This window comes from Bubalus bubalis, chromosome 18 (genome assembly GCF_019923935.1).
Source record: "Bubalus bubalis isolate 160015118507 breed Murrah chromosome 18, NDDB_SH_1, whole genome shotgun sequence".
Lineage (NCBI taxonomy): Eukaryota > Metazoa > Chordata > Mammalia > Artiodactyla > Bovidae > Bubalus > Bubalus bubalis.
In genome coordinates this window covers 47,757,781-47,775,403 of record NC_059174.1, presented here as the reverse complement: position 1 = coordinate 47,775,403, position 17,623 = coordinate 47,757,781, and the positions used below count along the sequence as shown (strand labels likewise).

At 51.4% G+C, this 17,623-nt stretch overlaps 2 protein-coding genes across 2 annotated transcripts in view; both read right to left on the bottom strand.

The window, feature by feature from the left end:
• Nucleotides 1-46: 46 nt before the first annotated feature.
• C18H19orf33 (chromosome 18 C19orf33 homolog) lies at nt 47-866 on the bottom strand. Its single transcript, XM_006068725.4, has 4 exons — nt 744-866; nt 527-627; nt 319-399; nt 47-184 (listed from the first exon to the last, which is right to left on the bottom strand). Exons 1-4 carry the CDS (start codon nt 763-765, stop codon nt 83-85), a joined length of 306 nt encoding a protein of 101 aa, XP_006068787.3. The 5' UTR covers nt 766-866; the 3' UTR covers nt 47-82.
• An 11,171-nt stretch (nt 867-12,037) lies between these two features.
• SPINT2 (serine peptidase inhibitor, Kunitz type 2) overlaps nt 12,038-17,623 on the bottom strand; it is a 30,059-nt gene continuing 24,473 nt past the window's right edge. The window contains exons 3-7 of the mRNA XM_006068727.4: nt 15,994-16,047; nt 14,690-14,743; nt 13,999-14,160; nt 13,625-13,663; nt 12,038-12,333 (exon numbers count right to left, since the gene is read on the bottom strand). Of these exons, the coding sequence (XP_006068789.2) occupies nt 12,167-12,333; nt 13,625-13,663; nt 13,999-14,160; nt 14,690-14,743; nt 15,994-16,047 (476 nt within the window). The 3' untranslated portion in view covers nt 12,038-12,166. The remainder of the gene's footprint in view (nt 12,334-13,624; nt 13,664-13,998; nt 14,161-14,689; nt 14,744-15,993; nt 16,048-17,623) is intronic.

Sequence of the window (17,623 nt, the reverse complement as noted above, 5' to 3'; positions counted from 1 at the left end):
GCCGGGGACCGCACACGGCGCCTCGCAACCAGAAGGCGACCAGGAGGCCGAGCAGAGGTTTAATGAGCCCCACCCAGACCCATCAGTGGGAAGCCTTCTTCTTCCCTTCCTTCTTCTTCTTCTCCTTTTTCACCTTGGGCTTCTTGACCTTGCCTGAGGCGCTCTTGTGTGGCTCCGAGCCGGGCTGTGGGGCCGGGGGCGGTGGGGGTAGGAGGGGAGAGAGGGTTCCCCCTGTGAGTCCTCGGCCCGGGTTCCGGGCTGGGGCTCCGCCCTCACTTGGGACGCCGGGCACCCGCTACAGAGGGGGAAGCCTCTTACCTTCGCCTCATTTTCCGAATCACTGGAGCTGCTGCTGGAATCTGAGGTGCTCCCTTGGCCGTGGCCATGGCCGTGGTGATGCTAGTTGGGAGGCCCACCAGTGAGGCGAGGCACCCTTTTCCCAGCTCCCATTCCCCCGAAGTCGGAGGTCCCAGACCAAGCAGGGTCCTGGGATCAAAAAGCAATTCCCAGGAATAAGGTGACTTACCTTTAGGTTATCAGCTGACCCGCCCTGAACTTTGGGGGAGCTGTGCTTGGGGTCTCCCACCTTGCCTGCCCCTTGGGGCTTCTTGGAGGTGGACTCCACGGCTGCAGGGAGAAGAGACATTAGATGGGTTGGCGCAGGCACAGAAAATGCCCCCCCTTGGAGGCAGACCCTTGGGATTGATTCTGGCCCTCAAGCTCCCCACCCCACAGCAGCGCACCTGCCGACAGGTCGAACTCCATGGTAGTGAGAGGTGTGTGTGCAGGGCCAGAGCGCTGGAGCAGGGCTGTGAGGGTAGGGGGCGGGCCTTGGGAATGGGCCGTGGGCCAGCCAGGAAGTTCTGAGGAGCCCCACCCAACCTCTGTTCAAAGTCCTTAACCCTGACTCACTGCCCCTCCCCAGCACCGCCCAACTGGTCCTCTCGGAAACGGGGAGGGTGGACGGTTAACTGCTATGCTCCCGCCACCTCACCCCACCCTGTGTTGTTCAGTCGCTCAGTCGTGTCCGACTGCGACCCCATGGACTGCAGCAAGCCAGGGTTCTCTGTCCTTCACCTTCTCCTGTAGCTTACTCAAACTCATATCCATTGAGTCGGTATTGCCATCCAACCATCTCGTCCTCTGTCGTCCCCTTCTCCTGCCTTCAATCTTTCCCAGCATCAGGGTCTTTCCAGTGAGTTGACTCTTCGCAACAGGTAGCCAAAGTATTGGAGCTTCAGCTTCAGTATCAGTCCTTCCAGTGAATATTCAGGACTGATTTCCTTTGGGATTGACTGGTTTGATCTCCTTTCAGTCCAAGGGACTTGGGGTTGGGAGAGGAGTATGGGCCGGTGAGGATTTCTGGGGAGGGGACTACCAGCACTGTTGAAAAGTGACAGTGATGTTGCTCAGCCCTGTCTGACTCTCTGACCCCATGGGCTGCAGCCTACCACGCTCCACCCATGGGATTTTCCAGGCAAGAGTACTGGAGTGGGATGCCATTGCCTTCTCCAGAGGATCTTCCCTACCCAGGGATCAAATCCGGGTCTCCCGCCTTGTAGGCAGACCCTTTACTGTCTGAGCCACCAGGGAAATCCAACTAGCTTCCCCTAAAGGGTCAGATGCTTGCACTTGAAGAAATGAGAGAAAGGGTGCCTCCGCATGCTCTCTGTACCATGATAATACTGACACTCCTTGTGTACTTTTGTGCCTGGCAGTGTTCCAAGGGCTTCTTGTACATTAACTCACTATAACATTGCCTCTGGCCTGGTGAGAAGCAGAGTCTGAAAGGAAGAAAAGCATGAACTTGGGAACCAGTCTCATGATTTAAAGTCCATCTTTATTACCTAGTAGTGCTTCCCATGGGCGGAGGAGCCTGGTGGGCTGCAGTCCATGGGGTCGCTAAGAGTCTGACACGACTGAGGCAACGCAGCAGCAGCAGCAGCAGTGCTTCCCAGGGCTCAGTGGTAAAGAATCTGTCTGCCATTGCAGGAGATGCAGGTTTAATCCCTGGGTTGGGAAAATCCCCTGGAGTAGGAAATGACAGCCCACTCCAGTATTCTTGCCTGGGAAATCCCATGGACAGAGGAGCCTGGCAGGCTACAGTCCATGGGGTTGCAAAAGAATTGGACACCACTTATCAACTAAACAACAACAGAATGATCTGGGGAAGTTACTTCCCCTCTCTGTGCCTCATCTGTAAATGATAACTACCATATGGCATTGATGTAAGAATCAAACGGATTAGTTTCCTACAACCATGCCTCCACACAGTTACTAGCAGTACTTATAGTGTTTGGTTTTTAAGTAAAAGGTAGGTATGGTGGCTATCCCTATTTTACAGATGAGAAAACTGAGGGACCAGTTAAGATGATGAGGGGCAGGACTTCCCTGTTGGTCCAGTGGTTAAGAATACGCCTACCAATACAAGGGACATGGGTTCAATCTCTGGCCAGAGACCTAAGATCCTGCATGCTACATAGCAACTAAGTCCATGTGCTGCAAATAGAGAAAGTCTCTGTGCCACAGTGAAGACCCAGCACAGCCAAAAAAAGAAAAAGAAAAAAAAAGATGGTGAGGAGCAGAAACAGTAATGAACAGATTAGAACTAAGATTCAAACCCAGGCAGTATAGCACAAGTCCAAGTATAGCTCAAGTCCAAGTGTAGCCCTTTGACCTCACCCTGGGGGAGGGAGCACTTAGTAGAAGGGACAGACACAGGAGCCCAGCCTTCCCTCCCCACACTGTGTGGGGCCCAGATTAGGCTCAGGGAGGAGTTGGGGGCCTGAGTCATTTGTTCCAATTGCTGTGAGGCTAGGTGTCCTTGGGAGTCTCTCCAGCCCAGCCCTTCCCCACCCCACCCCCCACCCCCGACCTGACTGCTGGACCTGCAGAAGTGGTGGGCAGGGCTGGTACTTAGGCTGGGGATAATGACAATATCATTGTCATTGTCATGATATTGCCGTTATCAGCCTTGTGCACTCAGGTCTCTGCTCCAAAGTCCATTCCTTAGAGGAACCTGCCCTGACTGCCAACTCCATGGAGCCTCGTCACTCCGTCCCCTTTCCCCTGGCTGGATGACCAGCATAGACAGCTCTTGCTTCCCACTCTCTGAGATTATCTTTATTCTGATTCCCTCAGCACATAATAAATTTTATAATAAAATTTATTGAGTATCTACTGTGTGTCCAGCACAGTTCAAGTGCTGGGGGCACAGAAGTGAATAAAACCAGCAAAATTTCCAGCCCTATGGAATTGACATTCTAGTGGAGGGGAACATGGCAAAATGTAGAGTATGTTAGAAAAAGCTGGAAATGAAACTGTCCAGCAGCTGGTGAATAGATACACATAATGTGATAGATCCGTTCATACAATGGAATACTATTCAGCAATAAAAAGGAATGAACTCCTGGTATTTATGTAGCAACAGCTACATAAACCTTAAAAACATTATGCTGGGTGAAAGAAGCCAGACACAAGAGACTACATGTCATATGACACCATTCATATGAGTATTCAGAAAAGACAATTACAGAGATAGAAAGTCAATTAGTGGTTGCTGGGAGCTGAGTGTGGTAACAGTGATTAGCTCTAAATTGGTCATGAGGGATCTTACTCGGTGAAGGCGATGAAAATGTTCTAAAACAGATCTATGGTGATAGTTGCACCACTTGGTAAAATTACTAAAAATCCTTGGATATTTGAAATGGGTTTTATGTAACCGATAACAGCTTTATTTTTTTCAAGTAATATGTATTAGGAGAAATACAGTAAGAAAGGGAATTAGGTAATAAGTACATAGTATGTTTGGGAGGCACTGGATTTCAGATGAGTTACCAGGAAAGCCACACTGAAGTATTTTTTGTTAAGATCTGAAGGTCAGAAAATAAGCCACACAAGCACAGGGAAGCATATCTAGGCAGAAGGAATGGCCAGTGCAAAGGCCCTGAGGCCTGTGCGCCTGCAGAGCTGGAGGGAAAGAGGTGGGAGATGAGGACAGATGACAACCGGGGCAGGAGGGCTGTGTGGGGGAAATGTCTTGTAAATCAAAGATCTTTGGTCTTTGAGTGAGAAGAGGAGGTGAATGGAGATTGTGGCTTTGCCGACAACCACATGCAGGATATGAGAGGCAGTGTCTGTCTCTCCCGGCAGAACAGAAATTTCAGGAGGGTGGGGGTTTCATTGCTCAGTGCCAAACGGTGTGACTCAGAGTCAGTGCTCCCTATCATTTGGTCAATTAGGCGACCTGCTGCTGGGCAGTGTGGTGTCCACAGGTCCGAGCAAGCCTAGAGTGGCTGTGAGCTCAGTGAATCTTCGCTCTACCCCTTACAGCTCTGTGGACCATTTGGTCAGTCACTGGCCCTCATTGGCCTCCTCTGTCAAATGGAACTTACCTCACAAGGCAAATGGTTTTGCACGGAGCCTGTCTGGGACAAGGTAAACAGATATTTGATAAATGTTAGTGGCTTCTTTGGGTGTTTTTTTTTTTGGCTACACTGGGTCTTTGTTGCTTTCTCTAGTTGTGGCGAGTGGGGGCTACTCTTGGTTGAGGTGCTTGGGCTTCTTGTGGCGGTGGCTTCTCTTGTTGCAGAGCACGGGCTTTGTGGAGTTGCTCCTTGTCTTGTGGAATCTTCCGGGACCAGGGATCAAACCTCCATTCCCTGCATTATCAGGTCGATTCCTAACCACTTCACCACGAAGGAAGTCGTAAATGTTAGTTTTAACTGTGATCCTTACACACAGTCTGATGATTCCTCATGAAACTGATAATACAATCCCCACGATATATGTAATTGAGCCCTAAAAGGAACTGTAGGACACTGGGCTAGTAGGGAGTGGGGCAGCAGTGTGAGACCTTCCAGACCCAAGATGAGGTAAGCTCTTCACTACTGTGCTAAATAAAAGGGGGTGAGTGGGTCCCAGGAGACCTTGGCCTGGGCCTCCAGACCCCCACCTGTTCGCTTCATTACAATACATTTAGGATGTGGCAGCTTTCACAGGGACTTTGAAGACAGAGGCTTGACGAGAGAGCTTCACTTTTCTCTCCAGCAAGAGCCCGAGCTAGTAGGAGTCCAGAGCAGGTGATGGGTGGCTCTGTGAGGTCATCCAGGAACGAGGTTCCCTGTCTGGGTGCTCTGCATCCCTGCAGGATGCCGCCCCCAGGCCTCTGGGGAGGCTGGTACCCACCATCTGCTTCTCAGGAAGGGAAGGGCAGTGGAGGGCACACCGCTTCCTTTTTTCTTTTCTGTAGGAATTTGGCTAATCTCAAATGGCCATTCACACATACATTAAACACGTTGTGACTTTTTCTTTGGCTGTGTCACTTGGCACACAGCATTAGTCCCCTGAACAGGGATTGCAACCTGCACCCCGTGCGGTGCAAGCACAGAGTCTTAACCACTGGACTGCCAGGGAAGTCTCACCACTTCCTTTTAAAGACCCGATGACCTGGAGGCATCACACACCCCTTCAGTCTGAATTTATTCACCTGGTCACATTCAACTGCAAGAGAGACAGGGAAATGAGAGTTCGCGCTGGGCAGCCACGTCCCTGCTAAAATCTGGGGACTTTTATTACTGAAAGGAAGAAAGAGAAATGGGATAAGGAGCCCATCTATCAATACTCCTGTCGGTGGCAGTGAGAGACCCTTACTCGTCTACCCTGGAGGGATTACAAATGGGAGATGAGATTTAAGCTGGGAAGGTGGATGTAAAGGGTTGGATGAAAAACACAGGTGTGGGCTTGTGAGACAAGGCCACGTCCATCTGCTCTTTGGAGGGAGAGTTCCCCGTCATTCACTTCTCATCTTCAATGGCTAACAAGCAGAGAAGGTAGCTTATGCCTGTCCTCCCCAGGCCCTGCCTGCTCCTGGCATCCTACGGTACTGCTCTCCCCTGCTTGTTTCCTCATTGTTTTCGCCTAAAATGACTTGGTCCTAAGGGTATTAGCAATGCCTTCTCCTTTGTAGGACACAGTTCCCAGCTGGCCTGCGATCTCCATGTCATTCACAGCTAGATCAGCTCACCCTTTTGCCAACATTTCACCAGCAAACATGCTTCAAAGGGTCACTCGAACCCTCAAGTTTTTACTTAGTCACTGCAGTTTAGGAAGAGATTTCTGGATGCTAACTTTAGCAGTACAGGACTGAGGAGATGGCTGAGATAGTCCACCCTGGGGGTCTTGTGCTTCTACACGTCTGTGGATGGACACGCCTAACTGGAAGAGCAACTGCTGGAAGCCTGGTTTTGTCTCCTTCCTGAAGCTTACACGACCAGAGCACCCCAGTCCTATAAACATCATAATCCCCATCCTGGAATGTTTTCTTTGAACCTAACCACATCCCGGGAGATGGATGATCTTATGCACACAGTATGCAGGGTCTCAGTTTTTCCCACAAGACAGAAATGCTGCCCTGGATGTTCTAGAATACTGGTAATCAGCAAATCGCAACAGATCATCCTCTGGGAGGTTCCAAGGAGCTGACGGCCCAGCTGGAGAAACCCAAGCTTGGTCTACACCCAGCTGACTGTTGTGTCTGGGGTTTGACTTTATTCTATTTACAAGTTAATAAATTAGGCTTGTGGGCTTTTCCAGGTGGCTCAGTGGTAAATAATCTGTCTGCCAATGCAGGAGACTTGGGTTTGATCCCTGGGTCAGGAAGATTCCCTGGAGATGGAAATGGCAACCCACTCCAGTATCCTGGCCTGGAGAATCCCATGGGCAGAGGAGCCTGGTGGGCTACAGGCAAAAGAGTTGGACATGACTAAGCAACAAAAAATTAGCCTTTTAACTGTTTCCAAAATGCTGGCAGAAGCCTTTTGACTCTTGGGTCAGAGACAGAAGGCTTTATTACAGCAGCAGCATAAGCATCAACCTGTGTATTGCCCTCCCTTGTCCCAGGGGGGCAAAGCACAGGTCCAGATGGAGCCTGCACAATGTGGTGACTGGTTGCATTACAAGAGAGGGTCACTGAGCATGGAGAGCCTGCCACTGTACAGCAGGCAGTAGGCGAGCCTGCTCTTTGTCCTCGAGGGAGCCACTGCCTCACCTCATCCCTCAAGGTGCTCTCACCCCAAATCCAACTCTGAGAACGGCCCAGGTAAGCAGCTGTCAGGGTTGTCTGTTCTTAACACACTCATCAAGACTTGTAGCAGCAGATCTCCACGGAGGATCGTCTGTCCAAACACTGCACTTCGCTTGGCTACTAGTGAATTTTCTCGCGAACATGCCATTCTGTCAGCTGTTCTGATTAACCGGACTGAAAGTGAAAGTTGCTCTACCATGTCCGACTCTTTGCAACCCCATGGACTGTAGCCCGCCAGGGTCCTCTGTCCTTGGGAATGCTCCAGGCCAGAATACTGGAGTGGGTAGCGGTTCCCTTTTCCAGGGGATTTTCCCAACCCAGGGATCGAACCCAAGTCTCCTGTATTCCAAGCAGATTCTTTGCCGTTTGAGCCACCAGGGAAGCCCAACTGGACTGAGGCTGGGGCTAAATTCCGTTTGTCTCATAAGGCACTTAATTACTGTCAGCAGGACCCCAAGCAGCAGTGACTCCTGTTATGTGGCCAACCTGCCTGCCATCCAGCATCCCAGCCTCATCCAGCTGTGCCCGAGCAGGACACAGCCAGCAAGGTCATAATCAAAGGCTAGTCTCTCGTCCATTAGGAACCACACGAGGGAGTTCAGACTGACCTGCTGATCTTCGATGTCACCGCCAATAATTACACAGCCCCAGAGCGGCCCTCATGTCCCACAGAGAGGCACTGTGACTCATTCTTTCCCGCAGGGAAACACACGCAGGACTGCACACAGAGCACTCCAGTTCACCACTGGTTTCGTGAGAAGCTGCAGTCTCAACTGCCATACATGGCATAGCCCAGGGCTGCTTGGGCTCAAAAGTGTGTACTTTTGTTATCAGCCAGATTAGAACAGGGCTGAGCAGGTCCATGTTTGTAAACATCTATGGGTGGGACTCATATTCAGGTGGTGACGGGATCAGGACTGGTCTATGGGTCACACTGTCGGCTGCAGGGCTCAGGTGGACCAGGTGATGGCTTGGCAGGCTGAGATGCAGGGTCTGAGAGTGCTGATGGCACCCCTCCTGCTCCCCACCCCCACTTGCTGGGGTCTAAGATGTTCCCTCACTCCCATCCATCCATCCATCCATCACTGACTCGATGGACGTGTCTGAGTGAACTCCGGGAGTTGGTGATGGACAGGGAGGCCTGGCGTGCTGCGATTCATGGGGTCGCAGAGTCGGACACGACTGAGCGACTGATCTGATCTGAGGGGTTCCCAGGTAGGTAAGATGGCAAAGAATCCGCCTGCCAACGCAAGAGACTCAGGTTTGATCTTTGGGTCGGGAAGATCCCCTGGAGAAGGAAATGGCAACCCACTCCAGTATTCTTGCCCGGAGAATCCCATGGACAGAGGAGCCTGGCTAGCTGCAGTCCATGGAGTCGCAAAGAATCGGACACGACTGAAGCAACTTAGCATGCACACCAGGTGCTAGGGTGTTGTACATGCTGATTCAAAGACAAAGAATCAGCATGACTCCTGTCCCACTGGGTAGCTTTACCTCTTGTGTCATCTACTCACACCCAGACCTTTGTTTGGAAAGGTCAGACGTGAATGGAATGAATTTTTACAAATTTACAGAGACCACTTAGGCCCCTGTAGGGAGACATGGCAGGCAGGGCGCTCAGCGACCAAATGGCCATTGTCCCCATGACTTGGGTCTAGTTGTCCAAGAAGGAATCTTGGGCGCTAAACCAGCATTAATTACTGAGGCTCCCTTTGATCAGCTGCCACCTGGAGGTTGCACATGGGCTTGCTATTCGAGGGAAGATGCATCATACACAGGGCTGATGAGGGCAGAATCCCAAAATTCTCAAAATAGTCTACATAACTCCCAACCCTTTTGACCTGATTTTTTACCCAGGAGATGGTTGAGAGAAAAAACACTTTCTGATGACAACCACATTCAGTGACCAAACTGCCTTACTAAAGTGTATGGACCAAGAAGAAGTAGAGGAGAGATCTTTGTTGATTTTTTTAGAAATGCATTCCACCTCTGAATGGTGCCAGCAGTCTGTCTGAGGATAACAAAGGCCATGAAATGTCTGTTGAGCACCTTGGCTACTTGCCTACTGTTAGGCAGTTTTTGCAACAAAAAGAGGACCGATGCCAGCCTGTAAAGGGTCTATAAAGTGGAAAACATGGCAGTTTAGTTTCAGGGGCCACAGTGGTGTGGCAGGAGGCGGCCAACCAGACTGGAACAGTGGCACCATAACATGGAAAAGTACGGAAGGGAGACAGCCCTGGCAGTCCAAGAGGGCCCAAAGGCCCCCTGCTGTCACCCTGCCAGGAGCAAGTGGGGCCACAGGGCCTCGCAAACCATGAGACAGGACAGGACAAATCTGGGCAGAAGTGAGTCACAGAGATAATGTCTGCATAAGAAACATATAAAGGCACGGCATAGGAAAAACCTGCGGAAGCTCAACTGGCCTTGATGGTGTCAGGAGAGTTCACTTCATGATCTTCTCCTGCTGCTGCTGCTGCTGCTGCTGCTAAGTTGCTTCAGTCCTGTCCGACTCTGTGCAACCCCATAGATGGCAGCCCACCAGGCTCCCCCATCCCTGGGATTCTCCACTGGAGTGGGCTGCCATTTCCTTCTCCAATGCATGAAAGTGAAACGTGAAAGTGAAGTCAGTCAGTCGTGTCCGACTCTTAGCGACCCCATGGACTGCAGCCCACCAGGCTCCTCCAGCCATGGGATTTTCCAGACAAGAGTACTGGAATGGGTTGCCATTTCCTTCTCCAATGCATGAAAGTGAAAAGTGAAAGTGAAGTTGCTCAGTTGTGTCCGACTCTTAGCGACCCCATGGACTACAGCCCACCAGGCTCCTCCATCCATGGGATTTTCCAGGCAAGAGTACTGGAGTGGGGTGCCATTGCTTCTCCGCTTCCTACTGCAGTAGATTTAAAAGTGATTCCCAACAGTTTCTTTTAAAATCCAACACACTACTTTTCTTCCTTCATATGACTAAGATATGAAGGAGTGGCAACTCTTGTCCAAGTAGGTGGAGAAACGCCTTCTGCTAGGCCAGAGGTGTCAGTGGGTCTGAGGCTCCTGAAGTTGACAGGACACGAGCGGACCTGAGGGTTGCCCGTGGGGTGGCAGGAGGCGTGTAGGGGAGAAGCACCAAGTCAGGAGCAACAAGGACACAGGTAGGTGGGCAGAGGTGGCCACCACTTCCCATGGGTGACCTGACATCTGTGATCTCGTGCAGCTTTCCCATCCACCCATCTTACAGGTGAGGAAACCGGAGGTTCAGAGGAGTTAAGTGACCTGCCTGCTTGAGGGCAGTGGGTGGAGGGTCTCTTCCCAATGCCTTGGCCCTCTTTCGCTGGACCACAGGCTCTTCTGGAGGCACTTGAGGGGTCCTAATTTGTCTGGGACGCAGCAAGTAGGTTTCCCCTGCTCACAAACTCTTGAGTCAACTGCACTGAGGGCCTGGAGTGCCAGGCTGCCTGGAAGGTTTGGCAGGGAGAATACCAGAATCCAGGAGCAACATCTACCATGGACCAGAAAGGCTGGGAGTGGATGAAGTATTTACCCAATTGCTTCTGCAACAGATTTCTAAGCCCTAACAGACACAAGTCTTTCCCTCAATGTGCAGGCATCCTTCCAAGATACTGTGTGTTTGGTTCCAGACTATCACAATAAAGCCAGTTGCATGAAAGTTTTGACGTCCCCAGTGCATTTAACAGTTATGCTTACACTATAGCCTATTAAGTGTGCAACTGCACTAGGTCTAAAATAAACAATGTATATACATTAATTTAAATGTACTTAAATGCTAACCCCATTATCTAACAAGGCCGCAGTGTCTTCAGAGTACAATAAAAGGAGGTCTGCCTGTATACTATGTATAGAGGGTGGCCTTTGGCCTGAAGGGATTTCTAGGAAGGGTCAAGGAAAGGAGGGCTTATTGTGTTTCAAGGAGAGGCCACAGCAAGATCTGGAACTGTTGTGTTGGGTAGCATGGGTCCCCAGCCAGGCCCAGCACCTCTACCTACTCCTGGGCTGCAGACCAGCCTCCTGAGTCCCTGGGGCAGGTGGAGGCCCCAGGTTACCTGCCTGACCCCATGAGTTGCCCAGATGTTGCCCCATGTTTAGGACTCTGTGTTTAGGAGAAGGGTGAGGAGAAAGGGGGCTTCGAGAGTTTTGAGAGGAAGGGAGTCCCCACAGGCAGGCAGCAGAATTGGGGCTAAGCCTGGAGGCAGAGTTCAGCCTGGTGGTGCCCTGTCCCCATTTCTATGCAGGGAGGGAGGCCTGGGGATGATTGCAGACATGCAGGAAAGATGAAGATCATGGATGCCAAAATGAGTCATTAAAAAAAAAAAAAATCAGCACGGTATGACCAGAATTTTTAAAAAGTGAAATGGAGTAAGAAAATATCAGAGATAAAAAAAAAAGAAAACATCAGAGCTTACCACAGGTATAAGGCTAAGTGTTGTTTGGCAAAACTTTATGAGCACTCAGTTGTAATGTAAGATGTATTTCATTCAAAAAGACCTGAAAGATGTTGTTTTCTTAGTGTGTTCCTGGATGGGGACATCTCATGTCCTGTGGATACTTTGGTAGAGTCTATATTAACAGTCCCATAAAGAAAGCACATGCTGAATTTTTTTTTAAATGGGAAGGCCCTTTTATTAAACTTGTACATTTTACTTTCTTCCTTTCAGAATCCTAATAAAAAAAAACCATGTTTCTGCTTACTTAAAAAAAAAACAACAAACAAACTGAAAACATCACTTTTGTGATGGGAAAGGAGGCAACAGGATTCAACATAAGCAAAGAAAACTACACCTGGAGCAAAGAAAGAGATCGAAGAGGAACCGACTCGGGTGGAGGCCAGACCACCTGCACTGCGCAGACCTTCACTGAGAGGACTTCTAAAGCAAACCCATCTGAGGGGCCAGGGAGCAGCCCTCTCACCTTCTGGAAGAACAAACAGACCAAAAGCCCTAATGATCATGCAAATACAAATCAATCGCTCTATTTGAAAAAGCACACATGCGCATTGACCCTTGTCTCCCCTCCCTTCCCAGATTCTCTTCATCAGCAGGGGGTGGGGGGCAGCCCCTTGGCACCGGCGGTTCACAGGACGTAAGGGTTCTTCACCAGCTGCTCCTTGTCATCCCCAGAGCTCCAGACGGTGCGGAGGGTGCGCTCCTGGTTCCTCCGTGCCACCCTGATCAGGCAGACCACGGAGGCTCCCAGCAAGAGGATCAGGACCATCACGAACAGCCCCACCAGGACCACCACTGTGGATGAGAGAGAGGCCTCAGAATTGGGGGGGGACCAGGGGCCACAACCGGTGTCTGCGGGAGCTCGGGAGGAGAACCAACAGTCCTTGGGCCACATGTCCCCCCGCCCCAACCCAGGAAGCCTGACAGGAAGTTGAGTCCTCAAGAGTCCCTACAGTCTTGAGAAATAGGTTTCTAAAAAATGGAGGTGCTATGCTAGATGCACACAGACAGAGTGGCTATTTGTGTTTCTTCTTTTTGAACAACAAAAAAATCCTCACTTCAACTCTATCTCCCTACCGCCTTTCTGGGGCAACCTGTACAGGAAAAGCACCCATCTCTGGTGTGGGTGTGTAAACACACCCCTCCCCCAACCAGCCCAGAGAAAGATGTGGCCCTGCAGGTTGCTGGGGTGGTGGCCTGTGGAACGAGGGATGGGCACGGGTCTATTCGGAGCAGGGCCGGGAGGGGACCCTCACACTCCTAATTGCCCAGGTAAATCTGACAGTGGTTGCCCCACTGGAGTCCCACTGGTCAGTTCAGAGGCTTTTTCTTCAGGAGAGGCTCCCCTTAAGGAATGTGGTCCGGTGGCGGTTGCCCCGCTTCCTCTCCCCACGTAGCCGCAGAACCAGAAAAGGTCAATTCCCTCCCCATCTCCCACCCTCCAGACCCCGATGCCTGGCCAACCAGGTTCCAGCTTCATTCCTCTTTTTCTAAAGGAGGGTAGATACACAGGCCAGGCCTGGGCTCCTGAACAGGAAACAGGTGGAAAGAGGCCAAACCAGTGTGGCAGGTCTTTTGTGCAAATGCTACCATCCATGATTAAGGCTCAGAATCAGAGACAAAAGCGAGAGAAGGCCCAGCCTCCTCGCCAGACCAGACTGCGTGGGGACAACAGCGCTGCTGGGGGCCATGGCCCACCCACAGCGAGGGCTCCGCCTTCCTCGGTGTCACCCAGGACCAGCGATGAACACTCCAGGGCAGCAAAGCTCTCCCAAACCTGGAGTCAATCTCAGGCCTGAGTGCAGCAGACCCCACATGCCTAAGCAGGAGGAAGTGTCCCCCGGTTGCCCTCGGGGCTGCTGGGAAGAGACGGCCACATTTCTAACCCCCGTTTATGTACGCCGCACCACGGGACACACATCTACTGTGTGTTCCAAGCTGCCCAGCCATTCTTGTGCAGAAACATGACTTTTTAACAAAAGATGTGGACAGTGAAGGACGATGTGTCCAAGACAACATGAAGCCACAAAGACAGAGCTGAGTTCAGTCAAGGCAGGCAGGTGGAGGGGGGCAAGAGGCCATTTACCTTTACTGCCAAGGGGCAGGGCAGGATACAACTGCTTGCCTGGAAGAAAACACACAACCCTGAGGTCAGCTCCCAGCCCTCCTTTGCTCAGAGAGGCAGCCACCAGAGGCTTCCCCTTGGTCCTGGGCCTTCGAGGGGAACTCTAGCTAAGTGACTTCTTCCAGCTCTTCAGAGGGTTCTGAAGCCTTGCCACCCCAGTAGGGACGTAGGAAATATCTGCCCAACAGCTGGGGCCAAAGCCACCCCCTCCCCACTAGGGAGCCAAAAGAAGGTGAGGGTAAGAGCCCAGAGGACAAGGAAAGGGACTGGGGTCCTCTTGGGAGGGTTCCCCTGCCCGTGGCCGTGTCTTGGATTGAGGCATGAGGCAGACTCACCGAAGCATTGCTGCATGCACTCCTCCTTGGAGCGATAGTTGTTTTTATTGCCCCGGCATCCTCCGTAGATGAAGTTATCACAAGAGTTCTCCTCGGCATTAAAGTACCAGCGTGGGAAGGCTGCGCGGCAAGGACCAGTGACGGCCTTGGCGATGCAGTGTTCTGGGAGCGAGACAGCCGGAGGGGCACAAATTAGCAGGGCCCAGGAGAGGTGACTGGAGCTGGAATGCTCCTAAGCAGTCATACGGCTGCTTTCCCCATGGGGAAAACCTCTCTCTGCTAAAAGAAACTGGTTAATTGCAGACATGGCCAGTCTGGCCCACATTTTCAGATGCCTTTCTCAGTGGCATTACCAGACTACGGTTATGGAGGTTACCCCATGTCAGTCACTGTGTAGGCACTCAACCTGTGTGAGCTCCCAGAGGTCTGAACCAGGCCCCTCATTTCAATCTCAGGGCTCGGGGGCAGAGCTAGTTACCCACCCACAGCGCAGCTGCTGGCACGCAGGGCAAACTTCTCCAAGGGCATGCTGTGGGCCCATCCTGCTTCCTGCTGCCTCAGGGCATCCTCGTGAGTCCTAGTACCCGGGAACGGTCGGGAAGCCCTGCTCTACAATATCCTTAATAGAAACCCTCAAGTGTGTCTCAATTCCCAACTAAGTAAGAAAACATGTTTTTTAAAAAAGTTGTACCTTCATAGCTGAAAATATCACCGGAGGGGTCATCAGAATCCTGCCTTCTGGGAACTGAAACACAAACATCCATGTCTCCACGTCAGGGAGGCCGGAATGGACACAGGACACGTGACCTAGCTGGGGCTGAGTCGAAAGGGGCCCACTGAGGGAGCATGGACACTCTGGCACCTGGAAGGAAGGGAGTGGAGTCCCCTCTCTGTGGGCAGCTCTGCTCCATCACCTCTCAGTCATGTGCTCTACAGCGCCTCCAGCACTGTGGCTGGATGGGGAGGCCTGCTCGGCAGGTCAGGGGTTATTATGGAAACCAATCCCAGCCACAATTTCTGGGTTGACGAGAAAGACCAGAGGTATATAGGAGGTCACTTATTCTCTTGGGGAAATTTTCTTCTGAAACAGGACAGACACCAGAGTTATGAATTCAGTGCCCCATGGCTCTGGATGACCTTGCAGAGGCCAGTTCTGGAATAAACAATGAACCCAGGCAAAGCGGTGGCCAGGACAGTCACAGGAATCCTATCGAAACTAGAAAGTGCCTCTAACCTTAACTCTCAGCATTCTGCCAACTGGTTAGCTGCTAAACTAATAAATGCTTACTCGTATGTGGGCACTGAGGCCAGAGTCAAAGGACCAGAATCAAGACTGCAACCACTGTGTGGCCACTGGCTGACTGGGGCCATCCTCAAAGCGGGTGGGGGCGGACTCCCTCCCTCCACAGCAGGACTCGCCCGGCAGAACCCACTGCCTGGGGACTGGCCTTGCTAGTGCATCTGGATCACTCACCCCAGGCTCCCGAGGCAGAGTCCTTTAAGCATAAAGAAGGAATGGGGCAGCTGTTCTCAGCACTACAAAGCAAGCTAACACAAAGAGATCAAGGACTGCAGTGGGAAGGGAGGCGGGGTGGCAGAGGACAGAGGAGTCAGCACAGGGAGGGAGATGGACCGGCAAGGATGACAGAGAGCAAAGGAGAAGGAGCGGCAAGGAGTGGGGATTGGGCAGTGAAGACAGCAGAGCAGGCAGGGAGTGGGGACTCAAGGCCTGAGCCACATGCGGCGGTAGCCACACCCCCGCGCCCAGGAGGGAGCACTGTGGAGTCTCTCAGCCCTTTCTGTCCACAGGACAATGCGAACTCCCTAGCATGAGGAGGCGGCAAGGAGCCAGAAGCTGGCAGCCCCAGCTTGCCAATTCTGCGTCAACAGAACCAGGAGGAAGAAGCCCTGGTGCAACTCCCAAATGACAAATGTCCTTTCACATTACCCATCTGGATGGCCCTCATTCCATCTCGGGTCTTTTTAAAAACCTACCACTTGGGACAGAGGAATCTGCTTTATCACTGGTCTGCTCATCGATGGTGTTCTCTGCAAGGGGACAAACAAACAGCACAGTGAGAAAGGGCACCTCTAAGATCGCTGGGGAAACAAAACAGACTGCATCCCTGAGCAGGCCTGGTCCTGTGGGCCTCTCACAGAGCCTCCCATTTCTCCTTTATGCGGGCCCTTCAGTGTGCATGCTGGACCACAAACCTGCCAGAACTTGGAAAATAAGGAACCAAGACTGTCCTTGTGGGTTAAACGTTAAGATCAACCAGCTGGAAATCAGAGCAAAGACGTGTGAAGTGACATTATAAAAAGACAATGGCTTCCAGGGCCAAATAACCTGTTGAACTGTATTAACTCACGAAGTGAATTAAAAACTGAAGGGCGTGCTTAGCACTAGGAATGCACTTCCTGCCACCAACCCATGCACTTAAAGCTGTTAACATGGTAAATTGTATGCTATGTATATTTTCTCTCTCTCTCACACACACACAAAGCTAAGAGGGTGGGTGGAGAGGCTAGCCATTTAAGGAAGTGCAAAAAAGGGAGGGCTGGTGGGGTGCAGGAGGGAGGAGCCCCACCCCGTGTGCGGAGGCGTGGGGCTGGTCTAACCTGATGCCACTGCACACTCGCATACAAACCAGCTCCCCTGGTTCCGCCCCGCCCCTCATCAAGCAATCTTCTGGGAATCTGACTGAGCTTTGTCTTCGCACACTAAAGCATAGACTAAACGGGAGAGTCTGGTCCCTTCAGTGGCTTTGGCTCTCATTATAATTAATTAATCAGTTGTTAATGAACTGTCATTCTCATTCACATTTGGCTCCCCACAGAGCTTGCCTGCCTGGGAGGGAATCTGCTGGCAAGGACTCCGGTGAGTGACTTGTTGCCCAGTCGTCGCCCTGGCAGTTCCAGTTCTCCTTGCAGACTCACGGGAGAACGCCTCAGGAGCCAGCAAATGGGTTTTCTGGGACCTCCAGGCTGGGGCCAGACTCTGACCTTTAGGAAGACAGCTGTCTGCCTTCTGCCAGCAAAACACTACACCCCATGGCCCTCAGCAGAGACATTCCATCTTATGCCCGCTATTCACTGCTTGTGTTCTTAAAACTTAACTTTCCCCCTGAGAAACCAAGGAGTAACCAGAACGGCATGTACATTTGCTACTGTCAACTCTTTTTTTTTTTTAATGTGGACCATTTTCAAAGTCTTTATTGAATGTGTTACAATATTTTATGTGCTTTGGTTTTTTGGACCAGGAGGCATGTGGGATCTCAGCTTCCCAACCAGAGATTGAACTCAGGCCCCCTGCACTGCAAGGCGAAGTCTTAACCACTGGACCACCAGGGAAGTCCCATACTGTGAACTCTTTGATAGGGAAAGGACAGGAAAGGTAGCAAAAAACATTTCCCCTTAATCCCGGACACTGGATCACAGCTTATGACAGAAACTTACATACAATAAATGGTATTTTCCTTACTCACCATTTGGTGAAGTTGCCAGTCACCCCCTAAAAGATGAGGGGCTCACTCACAATCCAAAAATAGTACCAGCCCCCTTGGCTCTCCAAACACGTGCTGAGCGCTGAGCACTTGCCGGGCACACAAAGATCAGTAAAACGCTC